Below are 17,675 nucleotides of genomic sequence, written 5' to 3' on the forward strand. Positions count from 1 at the left end.
AGTCTGCTCTATAAGATTATAAAAACAGGTGAACTTAACAAAGGAGCACAATTCGTTGGAAGAACTGATCACCAAAGACCACGGATATAATGTCAATGAGAAATTCCAGCATATTTTTTATTTTAAGTTCAGAGTACTTGTGAGTGGATTCAGAGTGGTGTTTAACAAAGTAATTTTTTGGATGATTGATCACCAGATATGAATGTTTCTAGTTTCCATTTTTGTTGACGTAGCAACTGTCTATGATGTCAAATATAATTATGATCGATAGCTAAAAGATTGTTTTAGTGTTTGATAATTAAACCAGGCACATTTTGTACATGTCATGATCTAAAAACCTAATCGATAAAAATGAATTTTAAGACGTTTTTTGAAAATTTCAAGGGAATCCACATTCTATTTACACTACTTCTCGCATACATTGTAGCACAGTACTTCATAGCAGTTAATGTTTTTGTTTTTGTGAGGATCAAAGTTAGGGATTTGGTAGAACATTTAATGGATCCTGCAATGTATCTCTTTGTAAGGATTTCTGTGTAGTTTTTGGAATCTAGTATAGGCAGGGTAACGCAAACTGGGATATTAGATATGTTTAAAGAAAAATTGAAGATAATGAACAGTGATCAATTTTATAACTTCTATAAGGAATACAAAATAAAAAGTTGGGCAAACAAGGATCCCTAGGTATACCAGAGGTGAGATCAGGTGGCTAGGAGGAGTAAGCATCCCCTGTCGACCGGTCACACCCGTCGTGAGCCCTATATCTTGGTCAGGTAAACGAGTAAAATCCGTAGTCAAAAGCAGTGTGCCAATAACGGTTTAGCAATTGGTATGAACATTATACACAATGAAAGGTTGTATTGACAAACTAGATCGTGATTTGAAGAATTTCGCGTTTTGAAAGGTTCCTTCCAGTATAATTTGGATTAAAGCCAAGTTTCTTTATAACAGAATTGTAATGAGCCTTACAAACAAAGACAATGTTGTTACAAGCTTTGTCAGCTGGAACCAGTATATGTGCCTCATGTAACCTATCTAATTCTTTCATAACACTACGTTTACTAAATAAGAAAGTTGGTTGTATATTATTTAACATCCGCCCACTCATATGGAGACAAATGTAGGTGGTACGCATTTTTGTATTGCAGTATAAAGTAAGAAAAACCTTTATAAGCTTCTCGATTACAAGACGGATAAAAGAACAAGGTACGATTGTGTACATAAAAAGATCAAACATGTTTCGTCATAAATAAGACTTTCCCCCGCCTTTCTTCAAAAAGAGCTTGATAACTGTTAATTTCATCCAGATTATTGCTTAGGAAAAGGTGTGCCCATCAGTCGAGTAAAACGAAGTTAATATATTTTGTGTGTTAATAGAAAATCAAAAATGTACTTGAATATGAATTTGCTCGACGCATGGGCTGGTATGTTTTCTGAAAGGAAAGCTCCCTTAATCTATGAATTTTTTCATTGATTTTGGTATTTTTGCAATTCTATGCCGACTACACGCTTCCTGTCACATGACACAAAGCAATTGTGGATCAAATTAAACGTAGTTTGCATTTGCTTATACATTCCTTATCATTCCGGGAATAATCACAAAACATTCATATAAAATAATTGAGAACTTGTATAACTCTTTCGATGGTGAAATCATACTTCATAAGAGGTGTTTTAATGAGCCATTAGATAAAAGTATAGTGTAATGAGCTACCTTAAGTTTGTTTATACCATCACTGACAGAGGTAATGACAGGATCAGAATAGGAGACAAGAATGAAAGTTTTTAATGGGTAATTTTACAGCTTAGGTAAGCGATGAATACCATGAAACGCTTGTTTGCTATATAATCGAAAGATTGATACAAATAACTTTTTCAAGATTCATTGACATATAAAGGAAAAGTGTCTCGAAGTTTTATTTAACCTGGAAGAAATGGAAACTACATTTTCTTTTTTATTGAATGAATTACATTCATTCGATGTGTATTTAATTGTCACTTGCCTTAATATATAAAGCCATGAGAAACATTTGAAGCGTTTTTCACAAATAACAGTGCGAGAAACTGAAATTATCATAAGGTAGTTTTGGATTTTGTAATTTTGAGTTTGGAGTTCTTTACCTTCAAAAATAACATCTGTTTCCCGTGTAGTGCCAGTTGCACCAGTATTCTGAGGTTTGTACCACACGTAACATTGGTAAAATCCGTCATCCTCGCATCTGATGTCATTGATGTTTAGGATAGCACTAGTAGATCCATTTCCGGGATTGACAAGATGAGATCTATTCTTCAAATAATCTCCAAATTTGGATAAATCTGCACTGCTATCAGGGTAGAATTCTGCTAACACAATGTACTTACTTCCATTTCTTTTCTTCCATTGTATATAAGAGATGTCCTCACCTTTTTGCGTGACATACGTACAGTTTAATACAATGGATGCATTTGAGTCGACGTTCACAAATAATTCCGACTGCGTTAACACACTCAGTGAGATGATACCTAAACAAATGAATATTGAGAAATAGGCCATTAATTAGGAGATGAGGTTTTCGATAACGCTTATAATCTTAAGAATGATAACTAATTTAAATGTAAATTGTATTTCTTTTCTGTGAAATAGAATTACAATGCGCTGCAATGGTTGAGTGAAGTATGACACTCCTGATATATTTTGATCTTTAGTATACGGGAAACAGTGATCAATCTCATAACTCCTATATACAATATAGCATACTTACATTTAAAAACATTGTATATTCGGGGTTTTATCTCTGTGTGTAAGCCTTGAAAAGTCACGCATGATAAATCAATAAAATATATTTTATTGTATAGATAAACATTAGTGAAATGTACTTTTGGTACTCACTGTTCGTTATCTTCACCTTTCATACACTTAGATATTTAAGGTATATGTTTATATCAAGGCCAGATTTCTGATAACCCTATATGTGGCCGTATATACTTCTTCTGTCTGCGTGAAAGGCGAAGATAACGAACAGTGATCAATCTCATAACTCCTACAAGCGATACAAAATAGATATTTGGGCAAACACGGACCCCTGGACACACCAGGGGTGGGATCAGGTGCCTAGGAGGAGTAAACATCCCATGTCGACCGGTCACACCCGCTGTGAATCCTATATCCTGATCTGGTAAACGGAGTTATCCGTAGTCAAAATCAGTGTGCGAAGAACGGCCTAACAATTGGTATGAAACACGTCAGACAACATGTGCCCCAATGATAGGTTGCATTGACGAACTAGATCGTTATAACGACCATAGAATTTGCGAAATGCTGACTTTAATCGAGACTGTTGAAACCCCTGTATCATCAACTTGTTTGTCAGTAGCTTGACTCGATTTAAAAACTGACTATACACAGAACAAGCTCTTGCGTATCGAATCAGTTGAGAGATATAAACACCATATGCAGGCGATAATGGAATATTGCTACATAGATATGAAAAGTTGAGGATGGAGAAGCTGAAATCATCCCGTTTGTCATACAGTTGAGTTGTCAGTTTGTATGAAGCAGAAAGAAACGAAACAAAGTGAAACTAGAGCTTCTATTTATACAGATACTCTTTTGCTAATCGAATAACTTCATGGAAAATGAAATTGAGATACTATCTGCTAACGGAATAGTAAAATAATCCAAAGATGAACAGGAACATGATATAAGGACAGGGACCTGAAGTGTTAATATATAGCTTGTATAGATCTTATGTACATACCCCTTTCTAGAATGAAATATAAACAAGGGTGACCTAGAGTCAATCATGTACTGAGATGTCGGTTACCTCAGGACACTTTTCTATCAATATATACAATGGTGACCAGAGGTATTCATTGTATGGTATTTACATCAATGAGTGACCAGAGGTAACCGACCAGAGATACTAGTAACCCTTATATGACATTTACATCAATCGGTGACCAGAGGTAACCCTTATATGATCATTACATCAATAGATGACCAAATGTTACCATTATATGGCATCTACATCAAAGGGTGACAAGAAGTAACCCTTTTTGACATTTAAATCAATGGGTGACCAGATGTAACCCTCTTATAACCACTGCTTCTATGAGTGATCAACGGTTACTCTTTTATGATTATTATATCTATGGTGACCAGAAGTTACCCTTGTACGGCCATTACATCCTTTGGTGACCAGAGGTAACACTTATATGACCATTACATCAATGGGTGACCAGAGGTAATCATTATATGATTACGGGTAACCTTTGTAGAACCATTAATCAACAGGTTGGAAAAAATTCTTCATTATCGATATGGTCCCACCAAAGTATATTTTTAGGTTCTCTAATGATAAAATTCATTCATCTGTAAGCATTGAAACAAAACAAATCACTCCGTCAGGAAAAGAAACAGATTTATAAAAAGAAAAACACAGAAAAATGGAAAAACCTACATTTTTAATAAAAGGATTCATTACAGTATGTAAATTAGAGCATGTCTACCTGCTGAAAGATTTGTGCTTCTACAAAGTCATGCAGAAAATAGGCACATTCACCCTTTTCTAACAGATACGAGTTTTATTTGTATTTATTATTACGCGCATTTCTTTCGAGACTACTTTCGGGTGACCCTAGGTTCTACTTGAGGGTACGAATGTTCCTTCTCCTGATTTGGTGTTCTTTATAGGATTCCTGAGAATGATCACTGTTCCTTATCTTCACTTTTTTCTGTGTATTTCATTTTTACTATTTTTTGTCGATTCAAAGTACAAAGATTGTCAACTTCCTCTAGATTGGCCCTGAAGTAGAAAACCAAAGATTTGCAGTTGAAGTCTTATATATTCGTTCCAATTACGACTAAGTACACGTGAAAACAGTCACTAAAATAGTAATCGAATGCCGGAATTTAGTTCAATGCATATTTACATGACCAAACTCTGTCAGCAGTTGTGGTTCTTTTGAAATTAGATCGAAAATTTCATACTACACAACATTGGGGCTACAGTGTCACTTTTAGGAAGAATAAAAAGTAATCTAAGATGACAATCAATCGCTTTGAAACTTTCACGTAGCCTATCAAACTGAGAATATCGTGTACTGACAAATAACTTATTTAAATATACCTACAATAAGCTTTCTTTTCTTAAATTGCGGAAGTAACCTATTTGATCTAACACCATGTACATTCTCATGGAGAAGGCTTCTCCTTTCAAACTTATTTTTCCCAAGGCATGTCCTCAATATTTTCTTGTTCTTAAAAATAAAATTTTACAAAGACATACGTCGAACCAACAACAACAAAAAAAAAAAAAAAAAAAAAAAAAAAAAAAAAACAAGCTGATAAAATATAGTGACATAAATTTTACCTTCTGGCAGGACAAGGAAGAGAAACAAATATGTTGTTTGCATTTTGTTTTCTGCAAATATAATTATGAAAACGCGTATGAATTATGTTGAATTAAGGCATTGAAACTTGTTCAATTATTTATGTATTTTTGACGTAAATCGTGGAAAATATAAATATCAATGTAATCGGTAACAAATTCCACAGAGGAAATGACAACAATATTCAAAACACAGTGTACAAATATTGTTAAGTTCTTTTTCTTAATTGGATAAATTGTCGTTTTCAAAACTCTTACAGAGAACACTTACAATGCTACCGATTAAAAGACTCATTGAACACAATTTGAAGGTAGAATATGATAGAATTTCTCAATAAAAATGCCATACTTACATGTACCGACCACGTCCTAGTAATGAATGATAAGGAAGTTCTGTTTTACTTATTTTCCGGTTCGGAGATGTATACCAGCTATGTAGATTTATGCTATAATGAGTAGATCAGAGAAGATAGTTCGCCATTTGCATCGATCTTAAGCAATAGCTACAGGAAGTTTACGTTGAGGAAAATTTTTTTTTTATACAAAAAACCCACTCCAACTTCAAAGTTTTAAAATGGCAATAGTTTAGTATTGTTCTAGTAGGGTGAGAAATTTGAATTTTCTTCATCTGGCCCACGGTTGCCATAAATTCATGAAAACAAATCATATTGCCGGGTATGACTTGAAATTCGATTAATACTTTAAATCATCTTGTGTCAATTTTGATAGTATCTACATCATAGATATATGTTATTTTTCACAAATACATGCTGTGTTATATATATTATGGTGTTTATAGCTCTCAACTGCTTTGATACGTAAAAGCATGTTCTGGGTACGATCGATCTTTAATTTAAGGAGGCTACTATGGTGTGTAAAACGTTGCAATATTATACAAATCTTGACTGCAAAAATCTTGTTGTATATCTAATAACCTTGATATTCATAAGCAATTTTTTTAATGTATAGTCAATAATCTTGATATTTATCTGCGAAGACTTTGATTTATATGCAATAAATCTTAATTTATATTCGATAATCTTATAATTGATATTCAATAAATTTTGGTTTATATTTGATAATCTTGATCTTTATATGCAAACATTTTGATTGATATTATCGAATATAAATGAGAAGATTATCGAATATAAGTAACAAACTTATCGAATATAAAACAAGATTTATCGCTTATCAATCAATATTTAATGCTTATAGATATATAAAGAAATGTAAATCAAGATTTATCAACATCGAGACTGGCGTAATTGTTGATGAGCATGTTAATGCAGACAAAACTAAAGACGTTGGCTTGTATATAATGAGAAACTTATTTTCGATTTCCAAGTATCTAAAATCTCTGTGATGAAGTTTTATAAGAAATAAGAAATGTTTGTAAAACATATATGCGCGCACGGTTAAAAAATTGAAAATGGTTATGCACATGCAAGGTGAAGATAACGAACAGTGATCAATCTCATAACTCCTACAAGCAATACAAAATAGATAGTTGGGCAAACACGGACCTCTGGACACACATGCATCATTTAATTGATAGTAGTGCCAAAACAATGCAAGATATTGAACGGACAATATATTGGCCTTTGACGTCACCAATAGGGGTCATCCCTTCCTTAGGATGTACATGTACATGTACCAGTGAACCAAGTTTGGTGTTAATTAAGCAAATGATTCTTAAAGAATAGAAGACAGTATATCACTATCTCTAATTTTTTTTTCTAATTTGATTCTTGGCCTTTGACCATGTGAACCCAAAATTTGTAGGTGCCCTTCTCATGTACTCTTTATGATGTACTAAAGTACCAAGTTTGACGTCTGTCAAGATATTGAGCAGACAATACCCTCCTATATCCAGAGGCGATTGACCATGTGACCTATAAATCAATAGGGGCCATCTACTTCCTAGGATGTACCAGTGTACAAAGTTTGATATTTGTCAATTAAAGGACTCTAAAGATTTTCTGCGGACAGAATATTTTTGTGACCAGTTTGATCTTTGGTCATGTGATTTCAAAATTAATGTGGTCATCTACTTCTGAGGATGTACCAGTGTCCTAACTTTGATATCTATCAAGCAAAGGGTTTTATATCAACTTCAGAGTACTTGAGCGTAGATTAACAATGTAATTTTTAATTACTGGTCACAATATGTGAATATTTCTTAATTCCCTTTTTTAAGAAGCTGTCTATGATGGCAGAAAGCTTAGTCTTTAATTTGTTGTGAAGAATAGTCGTGTAAAGTGTTAAAAATCTTGCGTTTTTATCTGATATTTCCGACACTGTGAATCCTTGTACATTCTGTCTATCCCACATTTACCTACAGGGCGCAAGTATAAATTGTCCGAATCCGGATTACCATGACTATAATATGATTCCATCTAGACATAACTTGAATATTTTGAGCTAATCGTTATACATACATGTATATTCTAAACTGGTGGGTTTGACTATAGGTAGAAAATTTGATAAGAATATAGAAGATGGTATCATGTTACGTATATTCCATGCAAAATGCAGACATAAAACATTGCAGTTGAACAAATGAATATAAAAATATGAAAACAATAATACGATTACCAAGCTAGTCAACATTCTAATTATAAATAAAAATCGATTCAAGAACAGAAATGACCGGGTTGCTTTAAAATATGTTATCTATCACAGAGACTGCAATAGAAGACATACTGGAAAACATAATAAATGTAAAAACTTTCAAAAAAGCACTTTTAGAATGTCTCATGTATACGTTAAATGTTTTATAACATATACAATATAACATGTAGAATGTCTTAAAATGTTAAATGTAAAAGTTGGTACACAAAGTCGGTGTCATGCTTAAAACATGACAAAGTTCACTTTCACCATGTACATGTAAATTTTCGATCACTTCCAAAAAGACTTGTGTACATCTTGAATGATTCCATAACAGGTGAACAAGGTCTGAAGTATGTCAAATAAATGCTGTAAGAGGAGTTGATTACAAAAATAGGTACCGTTTATTCAAGAATTGTTTAATTAATGACAAAGTTCAACCATATGTAATTTTTTGAAAGATGTCCGATCAATTTCAAATGACACGTGCAACCTATCATTGTGTCAAATGCTGCTTCATGCCGATTGTTAGAACGTTCTTGGCACACTGATTTTGACTACGGATAACTCCGTTTAACTTATCAAGATATAGGGGTCACAGCGGGTGTCACCGATACAGGGGATACTTACTCCTCCTAGGCACCTGATTCCACATCCGGTATACCCAGGGTTCCGTGTTTGCTAAACTCTCTATTTCGTATTGGTTATAGGATCACTGTTCCTCATCTTCACCTTTCATACGCATCTTCCATATGTCAATAACAACTGTACAAAGTTTGAGGAATGTTAAGAGGAGTTGATTGCACAAAATAGGTACCGTTTATTCAAGATATGCTTAAAAAGTTCAAATACATTTAAATTTTTCGAAAAATTTCTGAGCACTGTCAAAAAGGCCGATGCATATCTTCAATGTATCCATGACAACTGTGCAAAAAGTTAAAGGTGTGAGAAGTTGATTACACAAATCGGTATCCTATCACAGGGACACCCGCCTGTCCGTCATTCACCACTTCATAAGCTGTTTGCACGTTGTGCAACCCGGGCAAAAAAGTGAATAAAACGAAAAGTGATCTATGAAAATGTGAAGATAACGAATAGTGATCAATCTCATAACTCCTATAAGCACTACCAAATAGAAAATTGGGCAAACACGGGCCCCTGGATATATCAGAGGTGAGATGGGTGTCTAGGATGAGTAAGCATTCCCTGTCGACCATTGTTAGCTTTCTTAGAATGGAGAGGTACGACTTGGAGTTTTCGCTTAAAGGAATACATGTAATCCGCCACTAGATTCTTTGACATATTCTCTATTAATTACAATCTATATTCCCCCTTTGAGAGCACAATAATTCAACATACCTTAACAGCTGACTTAGTAGCTTCAGTCTCGCATGGAACTGTGGGGTTCAGCTTTACCACAGACATAGTACACCTCTTTTACATAAGTAATCTTTAACAGCAGGTCTTAATGAACAGTTATTCAAGATCTAATACTAATGCTTACCCAATACGTAATAGCCCCAATGTAAGATCGAAATCGTCATCACACTTGGAATCGTGTGACACTAGGTATGTTTGTTATGTTCTAAAACGAAATTTCACCGAACACTGTGTAGCCCTATTTCAAATAATTATCTCGAGATTTCATGGAAGGCATCCAAGCTACTATACAGCGAACCCTCTGGGAATATTTACAGCTCCAAAATACAATTTTTTGAACAATTCAAAATACTACTGTCAATTTTAAACCATTGCACATACCTACAAAAGATGATTTTCTTCAAAACCATACTTAAGTTTTAGACACATTTAATATTCCAGTCAATGGGTGGGATGAATATGACTTACCGTACCTACACTGGGTTCCTAAACTACATAAAAAACCTTTCAAAGATACATTCCTGGATCCAGTGAGTGTTCAGCCAAGCCCCTATCTTTGTTCCTCACGAAAATATTAACAGCTGTGAAGGAGAAACTTCAAACGTACTGTGTACCAGAAGTGGTGTTAATCAAATGTGAATTCTAAAAAGATTTAAAGAACTTTTAGTAAAATGAAATCGCAAAACTCTTCTCAAATCAACATCAAAACGTATGATTTGTCGACTCTTTACACGACCATTCCTCACGATGATTAAAAACTAGACTTTTTGACATCATAGCCAGTTGCTTCTTCAACAAAAATGGTTAAACATCACTCTGATTCCACGCACAATACAATACAACCTATCATTGGGTCAAATGTTATCTGACTTTAATCGAGACTGTTAAAACCCTGTACCATCAACCTGATTGTCAGTAGCTTGCCTCGATTTAAAAACTGACTATACACAGAACAAGCTCTTGCATATCGAATCAGTTGAGAGATATAAACACCATATGCAGGTGATAATGGAATATTGTTACACAAGTATGGGAAGTTGACGATGGGGATGCTGAAATCATCCCGTTTGACATACAGTTGAGTTGTCAGTTTGCCGTTAATGTCTACTTTCAATAAAATATCTAAGTATGAAGCAGAAGTGGACGACTCTGTGGTGTCTTTTATTTCGAGCTTACAGGGATACATCGAATCGACAAATGAATAAAATAATTTGCCATATAATGTTTATGAATGCATTTGAACACTTTTAACAGCTTGTATAATGACTTTTGTCCTTAGAGACGCCTGGTGGCAAATGGTATTCGAAAAATTTGATATCAATATATCTGCCCAGTTATGTGAAATCAGCAGCAGTCGTGATGTCCCTTTTGGATGGAAGATTATTTTTAGGCCTTCCACCAAACTCCCCGTCGAGGCCTCATTACGTCACCTAGGAATAGACCTCTCCTATGTGATGCAGCACAATATACAGATTTGTATATTGTGAGTCCGCGATTATCACGCAGGCAAATAACACTAAAGAAGTAGTTCGCAGTTAAAAGTTTGAATATATTGATATTAAGAGCATAAATATAAAAGTATGGATTTTATTTTAAACATAAAATGATCAAAAGATCATTATAAAGTATGGAGACTCTGTTCAAATTATTGTGTAAAGTAATGAACTTGATGTTTACGTTCTTGTTTTGAAAGTTGTTTACGTTTGACGTTATGTTTTTTCGTCATTCTACAGTGACGTCACAGTATACACGGCCTAAGAAATCGCTATCCCATAATGCCTAAGTGGAAGAGTTTGGTTTGTGAGCAAACGAACTCTGGTGGAAGTTTGGGCCTTCCACTTACTGAAAAATCCTCCAGTTTAATTATTCTTAGCTTTCCTTTAGTAAATAATGCAACAATTTAATATAACATCAATATTGTGCATAAATACAGAATTTTTTACCATATCTGAATAACAACAAAGTTATGTAATTACTCTGTGTAACTTATCTATGTGTATAACATATACTGTGGATAATAATGCAGTAGGTTATTGAAAGTTTTATATATTGTATGTATATTTAATTGCTGTTATAAAATTTAGAAATTCATTTCAAAATTAAGGAGTATCTCCCTCATGCATAGCTCTTATCCTTGGACGAATTTGGCTCCACGTTTTTGGCACGCTGTTTTTGGCTATATTTAGCTCTAAAACTTCATAGTTATTTCGGATTTCAAACATTTCGGTTGAGGATCACTGAAGAGACATTATTTGTCGAAATGCGCATCTGGTGCATCAAAATTGATACCGTATAAGTTTTACATTATGACCCCTGGGTCGAGGCCTCTGCTGGTGGACTGTTAGTCCCCGAGGGTCTCTACAGCCCAGTAGCTAAGTACTTCGTTACTAGCTTGAAAATACGGATGTATATTTAATTGCTGTTATAAAATTTAGAAATTCATTTCAAAATTAAGGATTGTCTCCCTCATACATAGCTCTTATCCTTGGACGAATTTGGCTCCACTTTTTTGGCACGCTGTTTTTGGCTATATTTAGCTCTAAAACTTCATAGTTATTTCGGATTTCAAACATTTGGGTTGAGCATCACTGAAGAGACATTATTTGTCGAAATGCGCATCTGGTGCATCAAAATTGGTACCGTATAAGTTTTACATGTGTAACGTTTGTAAGCAAAGATAGTTGTGAATGAGCAATTTTCTATAGTGTACTTTGTTTAATTCATCCAAAACATATACTACGATTTCTGCCCCTTGTTATTCTTTCTTACAAACATTTCTATGACGTTTGTTCTTCTAATTATCTATATCTCGTGTAAATATCTATTAGGAGAAAATAAAGTATGAATGAATGAATGTGTTTATAAAAATAAAAGCTAGTAATTTTAATTCGCAAGTTATGCTCCCTGCGAAATTACGTGATAATAAATCCCTCGCATATATTTAGGAATTTTCACTAAACAAAGTAGTGGATCGTTAGGAACAAAATCCAAACTATCACTGTTAATCCTTCCCAAGTTTGATATGAAAACTTCCCATAGTGCAGATTTGAAGCCCTAGCTGTTACGTTTCATGTTACATGAGAGGAAAATAAAAGTATATGCTCCCGATCATAAACGAAAAGAATAAAGCAATAAAGAAAAATATAAACAATTTAAGATACAGATTACATTCAAAGGACAATTTTGCTTTATACCAGTCAAAGTTAACTTTCATTTTCTACACTCTAATTAAACTTTTCAACTGTCAGTGAGTGCATGACAAATTTGAAATCGTTACTTTGTGATTTTCATAACAATATCATTGTTGGAAAGAAACGACACTTCAGTAACTGTACTCAGAGTATAATTTTAACCTTTTATGGCAATTTCAGTGGATACCAGAAATAAATATTGAAGTAGTGGAATTCAAACACTTTGATGTTGTCAATACCGGCGTGCTACTCTTGCCACTTTTATTGTATACCATTCATTTTAAGGTAGCTCATTACACTAAAATCGTATTTAATGCCTCGTTAAAACACCTCTTATGAAGCATGATTTCACCATTGAAAGATTGATACAAGCTCTCAATTATTTTATATGAATATTTTGTGATTTTTCAAGGAATGATAAAAAATGTGTTGTTTGCAAATAAGAAATTCTTGAGTCAAAATTTCGCTGTGATTTGGTGTATGATATGAATATCTGATAAAATATGCCTAAATGATTCAGATATGGGGCTCACGGCGGGTGTGACCGGTCAACAGGGGATGCTTACTCCTCCTAGGCACCTGATCCCACCTCTGGTGCGTCCAAGGGTCCGTGTTTGCCCAACTATCTATTTTGTATTGCTTGTAGGAGTTATGAGATTGATCAATGTTCGTTATCTTCACCTTGCATATAAACGTTCAAATTATTTGTTATTTGTTGATACTTTTTAAAATAAAAATCTATGGATAAATTCTTCAAAAGCATGTCAGTTAGAAAAGAGATATATGGAAGAAGTATATTATAAAAAGAAATTAAAATAAAATAATCAAATTTCAGATATAATCACTATGATCATACCAGAGAAAAAAGTACCAATCTAGATCAAAATTAATAGAAATTACTAACATAATTATATTGTTGTTAATTGCATGCACTGTTCGTCAAGAAATTAGTTTCCTTTATAAATTCGTTGAAATTGTAAGCCATTTTACATCAAGGAAATGTCGTTTTTTTTATTACAATGTTCTCTATGACTACTCTTTTTTTATAATTCCGATCGGGCTTGGTTCAGATTTGAAAAATCGTAATATTTCTGAATTTTGACTATTTCATTTCAATTTCTTTTTTAGAAATATTTTTCTGATATATGCAAAGGTAAAGATAATGAACAGTGATCAATCTCATAACTCCTATAAGCAATACAAAATAGATAGTTGGGCAAACACGGACCCCTGGACAAACCAGAGGTGGGATCAGGTGCCTAGGAGGATTAAGCATCCACTGTTGACCTAATTGATATAATTGTTGAAGATTTTATCTATAGATTTAAACAATATTAGTAAATAACGTTTTCAATTTTCATTAAAAAAATTAGAACATCTGTCTGAGTCGTTTAGGAATGTTTTCCAAGACATTCATATTATTCATCAAATCACAGCGAAATTTGGACTCTAGAGTATCTTATTTGCAAATAAAGTACCTTTTTATCATTTCGGAATAAATCACAAAAAATCATAAAATAATTGAGAACTTGTATCACTCTTTCGATGGTGAAATCATAGTTCATCGGAGGTGTTTTAACGAGGCATTAAATAAAAATTTAGTGTAATGAGCTACCTTAAATTCATGTGTTTTTTAATATTTGGAACAATAAATGTTTCTGCATTTTCAAATGGATTACTGCTGCCGTAAAACAAAGTTTAAAAGACCAGTTTATTAAGAAATTCTTTATGGATATAGATAGCTCCTCTAACGGCTATGGATGTGCAATTTTCAATCAAAGTTTAAGTATGTTTTACTATCACAACATCTCTAACTATTTAGAAATTGTTTCATTGAACCATATAAATCATTATGCGTGTATATATGGTTTTAGTGAAGAGACTGAACTTAAACTTGATTTTAAGCTCAATCGTATGTTAATGCATTGGATGAGGATTTCTTGAATAAGTTCTGTGTGGGATGAAGCAAAAAGTAATAAAAGTTATGTTATATACCAGTTTAAAGTTGGTTTGAGAAAGTTTAATGGGAAGTTTATCTAACCAGCTCACAAATTTGACCTATACTTACTACAAATACGGTTCTCCCATTTACCCATTTACAAGAGTTATGAACAGATGGAATTCATCAAACTAGTTTTAATACACTGTACATCATTCCAATTTTAACAAAAATCAGTCGTATGAACGATTCACTTAAAGATGGAGATAGTTTGTGAATGATTGATAACGTTAGTGCTAATAAAACCAACAGGAATTTACTCAGTATGAGGTCATTTTTCTTAGGCAAATAAGTCAAGGAATTTAGATTTACCTGTTTCGTTTTCAAATAATACAGAACAGCTGTTAGGGGTTCAAAGTACAAATGTGGAAGTTTAGGGGTAATCTAGTAGATCTTATAATTTCAGATCTGTAAATATCGTCGTTATCTATACACCGTACTTTAATTATTTATCACATAAATTCTATGTGACGTCATAGTTTGTGAGTTCAGCTCTGTTTCTTGATTTTTTGATGTTTTACATTTCATTCGAGAATTTGTTATCCGTACAATGTCGTTGGTGAAGTGATACAAATTGTGACGTATGCACGGAACTCAGTGTCGTAGTTCAGTGATGATTCTTCTTCATGCCAACGTCTCGCATGACATGCGACCTCTGATTTTTAGGTCATATGCGGAAGACTTGTGACTTTTGTTTATACTGACCGAGGCTTGGGAAAGGAAAAGTCAAAACCTATGTTAAATGTATAAGGTTATCTAAATAAAACCCAGTCCCCCGGTTACTAACCGAGCGCCCTAATCACTAGGCTATTGCGACCGATATATTGATATTCCAGTGTCATCCAGGGTTTCAGGATTTTCACCTAATTATGAGACGTTCTGTAACTGTTGCACAACAGGTGAAGATAACGAACAGGGATCAAACTCACAACTCTCTTTAAACCACCAGGGGTAATGGATGATATTCCTTCCAAATCATGTCGCCAGTTCCTTAACCTCCAAATTACAAACAAAGAAATAGATGTCGTCAACATAAGCGACATTCTTCGTCATAAAAGGGTTCAGTCGTGTATTCCAACTTATTTCAAGTTTAAGTCTATACCCTGTATTTCCTACAAATATACTTCTACTATTGTATCCAAACATTTTAATTATAAACAAACTTTGCAGTACCTGGGTAGACCATCTTATACAAGAACACATTGGTGGATTACGTATAAGATGGTCTACCCCAGGTATATCTAGGCACTGCAAAGCTTGTTTATAATTAAATAATGCATATTAGAGAATTTAAGTTTTCATTGTCATTCAAACGTTTTAGGTGTATGTGTGTTGTGTGCTACTTGCACTCAATTGACACCTGTGACCTAGATTGTTCTAGAGTTCGCTGTTTACTTATTGTTGTGTACTACTAGCACTCAATTGATACCCATGACTTAGATTGTTCTAGAGTTCAATGTTTACTTCTTTAGTAGAAAGATGACGTAAAAGTTATAACACTATCTTTCAAGATTGTACTAGAAATTTCATTCTTATCAAAAATACACTGTGAATTCTTATGATAAAAAAGCACTGGTTAGACAAGCACTAAGCATTTGGATTATTTGATAACTGTGAACAATACTTAGACTTATATAGCGCCCTAATCAATTAAAAATCTCCAAAGCGCTCTACATAAAAAACATACAATTCAAAGTAAAAACAACAATGTCCTACATAAAAAATGATGGTACATGCATATGATTATGATAGACTTATAGAAAGTTTCTAAATAACCTAGAATTGTCTTTTAGCTAGATATTAAAAGCAATATTAAAAAAATCAGTCTTAGATGTCGCTTAAAAATGTCCAGATATTTGGCTTGGCGTAATCCGAGTGGTAAGGTGTTCCACAGTTTTGGTGCGGAGTAGTCAATACACCTGTTTCCGCGAGTCTGTGTTCTTATTTGTGGAACATTTAGAAGCATCCCATTTCCCGAACGTAAAGTTCTTGGAGTGGAGGGCAATACGGGGTAATAATCTCACTAAGGTAGGCTGGTCCGGTTTTGTGGACTGCTTTGTATGTGTGTACAAGCACTTTGTATTTTATGCGGTACTGAACCGGGAGCCAGTGCAGGTTATACAATACAGGTGTAAAGTGATCATGTTTTTACTACGAGTTATTATCCTTGCTGTTGTATTCTGTACACGTTGGAGTTTGTCTGAGGTCCTGTTTGGTAAGCCAAGTAGGAATGCATTGACATAGTCGAGTCTTGATGTCATCAGAGCATGCATTAATCGTCAATAATGTGTCTAATCCTTCCATTATTTCCTTATTTGGTAGAACAGGATCTTGCCATGTTAGTCACATGTTGATCCATACTGAGGGAGTAAGTAAGCTCCCAAGTTCTTAACTACTGGAACTGATTTGATGACACATCCATCGAAAGTAAGGCTGATGTCAGACAGACCACGATCTCTCTTTCTGAGTGCAGAAACGATGAGTTCAGTTTTGTCATGATTCAATTTCAACATGTTTGATGACATCCATTTGCTGATATCAGATAAACAAGCTTAAAGTATCCCTATGAAATCATTCCAGTTATCAAGTGGTTTGATAACTATGTAGACTTGAGTGTCGTCGGCGTAACAGCGTCTCCGGCATAATTCACCAATGGGTTTTCTAAACATGCAATACAATTTCGGTCCCAAGACCGAACCCTGAGGCACGTCGATTGTCGTAGCTTTTTTGTCTGACTTAACATCCCCGATTGCAACACACATATTCCTGCCGCTGAGATATGACTTGATCCACGAAAGTGCTATGCCTGTTATACCCAGTGTATCTTCCAGTCGGCGCATAAGTATCGAGTGATCAATCACGTCAAAGGCTACCGAAAGATCAAGGACGGCAAGAACAGCATGACAATTGTTGTCGAGAGCTGCAGCGATATCACAATGGACTCTTAGTCATGCGGTTTAGGTTGAATGAATTGTGCGATAGGCTGATGGTCATGCAAGAAGTTCGATTTCAGATGTTTTTCAAGCCGTACATCAACTATCTTCTCACAAACATTTGAAGTGAAAGATAGGTTGGACACAGGTCTATAGTTTTTAACTACTTCTTTGTCTAGGTTTGGCTTCTTAA

At 34.2% G+C, this 17,675-nt stretch overlaps 1 protein-coding gene across 2 annotated transcripts in view; it reads right to left on the reverse strand.

Moving 5' to 3' along the window:
- Positions 1-5,930, reverse strand: part of LOC125667155 (vascular cell adhesion protein 1-like) — a 41,758-nt gene extending 35,828 nt beyond the window's left edge. The window contains exons 1-3 of one of the 2 annotated variants that reach the window (XM_056140677.1): positions 5,723-5,924; positions 5,352-5,402; positions 2,122-2,502 (exon numbers count right to left, since the gene is read on the reverse strand). In XM_056140677.1, coding sequence (XP_055996652.1) covers positions 2,122-2,502; positions 5,352-5,394 — 424 coding nt within the window. In that variant the 5' untranslated portion in view covers positions 5,395-5,402; positions 5,723-5,924. Of the gene's footprint in view, positions 1-2,121; positions 2,503-5,351; positions 5,403-5,722 lie in introns of both variants that reach the window. The other variant, XM_056140678.1, reaches the window with a different exon arrangement.
- Positions 5,931-17,675: the final 11,745 nt, after the last annotated feature.

The sequence above is a fragment of the Ostrea edulis genome, chromosome 6 (genome assembly GCF_947568905.1).
Source record: "Ostrea edulis chromosome 6, xbOstEdul1.1, whole genome shotgun sequence".
NCBI classification, from domain to species: domain Eukaryota; kingdom Metazoa; phylum Mollusca; class Bivalvia; order Ostreida; family Ostreidae; genus Ostrea; species Ostrea edulis.